General features: G+C 36.8%; 1 protein-coding gene across 1 annotated transcript; it reads left to right on the top strand.

Annotated features, from left to right (window-relative positions):
* Positions 1-3,005: 3,005 nt before the first annotated feature.
* Positions 3,006-4,568, top strand: LOC310929664 (growth arrest and DNA damage-inducible protein GADD45 beta-like; the record flags this gene model as incomplete). Its single annotated transcript, XM_083892483.1, has 4 exons — positions 3,006-3,115; positions 3,835-3,936; positions 4,080-4,305; positions 4,464-4,568. Exons 1-4 carry the CDS (start codon positions 3,078-3,080, stop codon positions 4,566-4,568), a joined length of 471 nt encoding a protein of 156 aa, XP_083748609.1. The 5' UTR covers positions 3,006-3,077.
* Between the last annotated feature and the right edge of the window lie 2,279 nt (positions 4,569-6,847).

The raw sequence follows: 6,847 nt of genomic DNA, 5'->3' as shown, positions 1-6,847 counted from the left end.
CAAAAACACAAACGCAAATCAAAAAAAACACAAAAACATCAACTCAAAATGGAAACACAAATCACACAACACAAAAGCAGAAAACAGAAACATTAACTCACAACGCAAACACAAATCACACAACGCAAACACAAAAGCAGAAGTTAATGTTAATGTTTTTGTGTTTTCTGCTTTTGTGTTTGTGTTGTGTGATTTGTGTTTCCATTTTGAGTTAATGTTTTTGATTTGCGTTTGTGTTTTTTGATTTGCGTTTGTGTTTTTTGATTAGCGTTTGTGTTTTGCACCTCAGGGCCACCGTAGTAATCCAAGGATTATCCACGTAAATCCATCGAACCCACAGTGTTTATGCTGCGCTGTGTTGTTGTCGTTGTTACCTGCTTCAAAAGCGATAATCTGAGCATGCAAAGACAAATCTGTGGAGTTCAATTCAGCAGCGCTAGAGCCTCGTCGTGTGTGGTTTAGAACGGTACTGCGCCTGTAATCCGTTAGTGATTAACGCTTATATTCGTGCTAATGAGGAATCAGACTAACAGATATTGACATAATAGTGTGTGTGTGTGATACGATTGTAAAGGATAAGTCATCATTTGCACAGGTGCATTCATGGCGAACTGTAACGAGAGCATGTATTCTGTAAATAAGAATGAGTCAAATAATCGCTAGTTAGCGAGTTAGCCTAGCTAGCTAACGACTTAAGACTGAGAACCCTGTAGAACGATCTCAAAAAAAGTAAAACTAGCATAACTTCTATATGTGCAGAAATGCGAAATTTAGCGTTTGTCAAGGAAAGCAATACGAAAATGAACGGAGAATTAAACAGTGAAATAATTCGTATTTGCTTGGGTTTCGTACGCTCACTCACAACTAACGACATCGCAGTTTCACGCTAATCAACTAACTCTCATTTCAGAGTGGTCTCAAAGACGCTGAAATATTCCTCAGTGGGATCAGAGAGAACCAAAGCATGAGATCAGAAAAACAAACACGCGATTTTAACCCTTTAAGACCGAGCTTTTCTCAGGCGACACAAATTTGCGTAACGGGAAATTTACAACGGTTTCTGAAAGCAGAGAAGTTGCACGTCGAAGCCAACGTGTGGTTATTACGGTAATTTGGACATCGCTTCCATTTTTTGGCCCTGTTTTTGGACGTAAACTACTATTACACTGTTAAAAATTGACGGTTAAATTGTTAAATTGTTAATACACGACTTTAACATACAGTAAAATGAATGAATGTTATTCTGGAAAAGGGTTAAAATCGCTTGAAGGACATTTTGCACTTAAACGAATGCACTATTTAACTTTTAACACGAATGCAATTTGTTTTAAAAGTTTAAAACACAGTTAATTCCGTAATATTCGGACACTCCTCTGTCACTTTAAACGAATGAAACGACCTCAGTTGTCGGGCGGAGAACAACCGTCGTGATTGTGCGTCGTTTCATTCATGATATTCATGAAGACACAGAGTTCTGTGGCTGTTGAATGAAACCACGACGACGTCACTGAGGAGCTTTCACTTCACCACGATCGCCTCTCGTGTCAGAATGTGTGGGTTTTGTGATATGAATAAAAAGAATGTGCAAATTCACTCACGCTGATGTAAAACTGTGCAGCGACGCAGCCTCGTGGGCAGTGAATAAAAAATCATTGATTTGCTGCAGCTCAAAACCAAGACTGTGTTGTTTTGTTCTTTGTTTCCACGCAACTGTGTTCAATTCAACCCAACTTTATTTGCATCGTGCCGAAATCACAACATCATCGAGAGCAGCGAAACCTAGCATTTCACGCAAAAACGTGCAACACAAAACCTCTCAGTTTAACAGGAAGAAGAAGAAATCTCTGACAGAAGATGTGCAGTATCTGCCTAGACAGGTTGTGGTGAAAGGTGGAGACAGACAATTGAGAATAAAAAGAAATAAAAGTTAAAAAACACTACTATGCAGTGATTTGGATGGTGTTAAAATGTGTTATATCACTCCACCACTAGGTGTCAGTCATAATATCATAATCAGTGATGGTTCACCATCAGTAAATTGTGTTGAATCATTTCTTCAGAATCACGTGTTGTTGAAGTCACGATGACTTTGTGTGTTTTGTAAACTCAGCACATGAACGCAACCAAAACCCACACAAGTGCTATTTTTAGATATTACATAAAGGGTTAGTTGTTGTTTTATTTTGAAATACAAAGGCTTTATTTTATTTTAAAATACAGATGCTTATTTTATTTTATTTTATAAAAGATATGCTTTATTTTATTTTATTTGAAAATACAAATGCTTTATTATATTTTTATTTTAAAATACAAATGCTTTATTTTATTTTAATTTTAAAATACAAATGCTTTATTATATGTTGCTTTTAAAATACAGGTGCTTATTTTATTTTATTTTAAAATACAGATGCTTTATTTTCTTTTATTTTGAAATACAAATGCTTTATCTTAGTTAATTATATTTTAAAATACGCATGCTTTATTCTTATTTTAAAATACAGGTGCTTATTTTATTTTATTTTGAAATACAAATGCTTTATTTTATTTAAAAAAAACAAATGCTTTATTTTATTTTATCTTGAAATACACATGCTTTATTTTATTTCGAAATACAAATGCTTTATTTTAATTTTATTTTAAAATATAGATGCTTTATTTAATTTTATTTTGAAATAGAAATGCTTTATCTTAATTTTATTTAAAAAAAACAAATGCTTTATTTTATTTTAAAACATAAATGCTTTTTTTTCTTTTATTTTGAAATAAAACTGCTTTATCTCACCATATTTTTATCTTAAAATACAAAGGCTTTATTTAATTTTTATTAAAATGTTCATGTTATTTTTGAGTCGAAACTCGGCCAGTGTCTTTGGCTCCGCCCACTTCTCAGTCTCGGTATAAAGTCAGTGTTTCGTAACGTTTCCAACAACAAACTGCGCAGAATCTGACTGTAAATCTGCAGAAGCTGCTGCTGATCTTCTCTTCTCTGCAACACCAGGAATAATCTCACGCTCACTCTCTGAAACCGGGATTAATCTGTGATTTCTTTATTTTAAAACGAAAGAAAGAAGAAGACGATGATTCCTGAGGAAAACTACGACTCTGTGGAAAACAGGTGAGAAAATTCTCGTCCTTTAAAGAATTTACTGTAAAAACATCAGTGACTTTGTCGAGTTTAGTTATTTAATAAAGTGAAGTCATGTGCGTGTGAGTGCATGAAGAAATATGCACCATAATAATAATAGTTATATATAATAATAACTGTTTTATCCTGTATTTATATGGACTTTTAAGAATATTTTAAGAATAAAAAGTGTTGCAGTGACTTTCTGATCATTCAGTATGTGTTTTTATTATTATTATTATTATTATTATTTATTTATTTATTTTCGGACCAAAACATTTTTTTGACAAATTTGGGACAAAAAAAAAACTTTTTGTCAAATTGTGGACAAAATTATTTTTTTCAAAATTTGGACAAAGTTTTTTTTTTTACTTTTTGTCAAATTTTTGACAAATTTAGTTTTTTACTTTTTTTTGTCAAAATGTGGAAGACATACTATCGTATGACTTTTTTGTCAAATTTTAGACAAAAACATTTTTTTTTACTTTTTTTGGTCAAACTTGTGAGATTTTTTTTTTACTTTTTTTTGTCAAAATTTGTTAGACATACTATCATATAACTTTTTTGTCAAATTTTACACACATTTCTTTTCTTTTTTTTTATTTCTTTGATCAAATTTGGGGCGACATCCTACAGTATGACTTTCTGTGTTTTTGTGATTTATTGCTCAACACCAAACCCTTAATTCTTTAATTGTGTGTCTATGTCAGGATGCAGTCTGTGGCTGTGGCTCTGGAGGAGCTGCTGCTGACGGCTCAGAAACAGGACTGTCTCACCACTGGCGTCTATGAATCAGCCAAACTGTTCCACGCGTGAGTTTGTTTGTTTGTTTTGGCGTCTGTTCTGATTCACAACAGAGCACGGAGCGTTCTGTGTCTCTCATTATGAAACGATTACACTGAGACGTGCAAGTGTGGACTCGTGATTTCAATGTTCCCTCCTCCTCTTTCCTCAGAGATCCAGACAGCGTGGTGCTGTGCGTGCTGGCGGCCGACCACGAGGACGAGGACGACGTGGCTCTGCAGATCCACTTCACGCTGCTGCGCTCGTTCTGCTGCGACAGCGGCATCACCATCCTGAGAGTGTGCGGCCTGCAGAGGCTGCAGCAGCTGCTGCTGGGACCTGTGGGCACCAACAGGAACCAGGAGGAGCTCAGGGACCTGCACTGCATGCTGGTCACGGTCAGTGTTTTACACGTCACTGAATGGATTCCACGCAGCAGCAGCAGCAGCAGCAGCAGCAGCAGCAGCAGCAGCAGCAGCAGCAGCAGCAGCAGCAGCAGCAGCAGCAGCAGCAGCCAGTGTGTTGTATAATAACAGTGATGTTGTCTCCTGTGCAGAACCCTCAGGCCGATCACTGCAGGCTACAGGAGGTGGGCACCTACTGCCAGGAGAGCCGGCGTCTGCACCAGTGGGTTCCTGAGCTGGTTCTGCAGGAGCGATGAAGGAGCCACGAGAACGCTAACATGCAAATATACAAGAGAGCAAACAAGAGCTCTGAGAGGAGCTGACAGATCCGTCTGCTGAAGGTCGAACAGGTTTAGGCCTGGAGGTGAATCTGAGGCACGTAGGCGTCTACATCGACGACCAGCAGGAAGCTCAAGGCCTCAAGGACTCAAGGACTCAAGGACTCAAGGACTCAAGGACTCAAGGACTCAAGGACTCAAGGACTCAAGGACTCAAGGACTCAAGGACTCAAGGACTCAAGGACTCAAGGACTTAAGACCTCGGCGTCCGGATGACTGAAGAATGTGCTTTTGACAGATTGGAGACTGAGTTTCTGTGGGCAGTGAAGTTTTACATGATTCAGTAAAACCTCAGTTTCATGCTTCTGTTGACATCTTTTTGACTGTTTTGTCAAATTTTGGACAACATACTATATGACTGTTTAATTTTTTTTTTCAAATTTTAGCCAAAACAATTTATTTCAAATTTTGGACAATTTCTTCTTTTTTTTTCAAAAATAGACACATTTTTTTTTTTTTTTTTGTCAGATTTTAGACCAACAATCTTTGTTGACTATTTGACTATTTGTCAAATTTTGGACATTTTCTTTTTATGACTTTTTTTTGGTCAAATCTTAGACAAAAATGTTTTTCAAAATTTGGACAACATTTTAAAAAACTTTTTTTGTCAAATTTGGGAAAATTTGACAAATGTTGGACAATTTGACAAATTTTGGACAATTTGACAAATTTTGGACAATTTGACAAATTTTGGACAATTTGACAAATTTTGGACAATTAGACAATTTTTGTCAAATTTTGGACAAAAACGTTTTTTTTTTACTTTTTTCAAATTTTAGACAACATATATATATTTTTTACTTTTTTGTTACATTTTGGACAATTTTTTGATTTTTTTGTCAAAATTTGGATGACATACTATAGGATGTTTTTTTTTACTTTCTTTGATCAAATTTTGGATTTTTTTTTACTGTTTTTTGGTCAAATTTTAGACAATTTTCTTGACTTTTCTAGTCAAATTTTTGACGACTTACTATAGTAAGACATTTTATGTCAAACCAGTGTAGTAATAGCTCAGACGCGTCCACATGTTTCTGGGAAATGTCGTGGTTTTCTAAGAACAGGAGAGGAATGCTGCTGCTGTGGTGAAAACATTCCTGTGTCCTCTGACATGGGAGAGGTCCTCGGAGAGAAGGTGTGTGTGTGTGAGTGTGTGTGTGTGTGTGTGTGTGTGTGTGTGTGTGTGAGTGAATGTGTGGAATGCGTGTACAATACTCAGTTCTTTCTTTAGAACAGACTGGGCGTTCTTTTTAAACGAGCAGCTCAAACCTGCAGAGAAATCATCGCCATGGAAACTCTAAATGATGTTTGCAGGACACAATCCACTGTAATAAGTTATTATTGTGTGTGTCGTCAAAGGAAAACAACCAACGTCAACATCCTGAGCGTCATCAGGAGCGACGACTGATTATAAAAACGCTGTTATCTTAAAGTTGTGAGTCCACTGTTAACTTATTAGTTGTATTTATTGTTTGAATGTGTGCTCTGTTCACTAAGTCAATAAATTATTTGATCAAACGTGCGTCATGGAAGCAGCTGAGTCACTCACCGGGTCACACTTTGCAGTCATGGAAAGAACACGTTCACTCCAGGAAGAGGCTTTGTTTTCTCTTTTCTCTGAAAGCAGCAGAGACATCAGTCACTGAGAAACTGAGGGCGGAGACAGAAACTCATTGTGTTGTCGACACAACGAGGCAAAACAAGCCGATGCAAACCCGCAGTCATCTGCAAGTCAACCAAGGGTCTTAATGTGAGGGTGTGGGTGAAACTGACAGGAAAATGCTCTTGACTCACCTGACAAAAGGTCAACTTCACATGTTCAGGCCTCTTTATGAGGCTTCAGGGACAGTTCTCTGCAGACCTGGGCTGGAAAAGGTGATTCTAAGATGAGACGTAAGATATAAATATCAACTTTAAACAAGAATCTTCTGCAAGATTTTATCTCAGATAAAACAAACAAACAGCCAGAAATAGAACTGTGAACAATGCAAACAGTGAGCAACACAAATATAAACTCTTAGTCATTATGTGCAGAACAAACAGTCTGAGTCTGATCTGCACACAGTTCTATTCTCTAAAGGTCACTTAAACGACTCCTGATCAGATATCCGTGTGAACGCGAAAGTGGCTGTGTATGTTTCACATGTTGAGATTGATGCTAAGCTAATCCTGCAGGGCCTGGTGTAGTGTAACCTCAG

This window comes from Microchirus variegatus (assembly GCF_963457635.1).
Source record: "Microchirus variegatus genome assembly, chromosome: 7".
Classification (NCBI taxonomy): Eukaryota; Metazoa; Chordata; class Actinopteri; order Pleuronectiformes; family Soleidae; genus Microchirus; species Microchirus variegatus.
The sequence above is the reverse complement of the archived record's forward strand: the minus strand, read 5'-3'. Positions and strand labels throughout refer to the sequence as shown.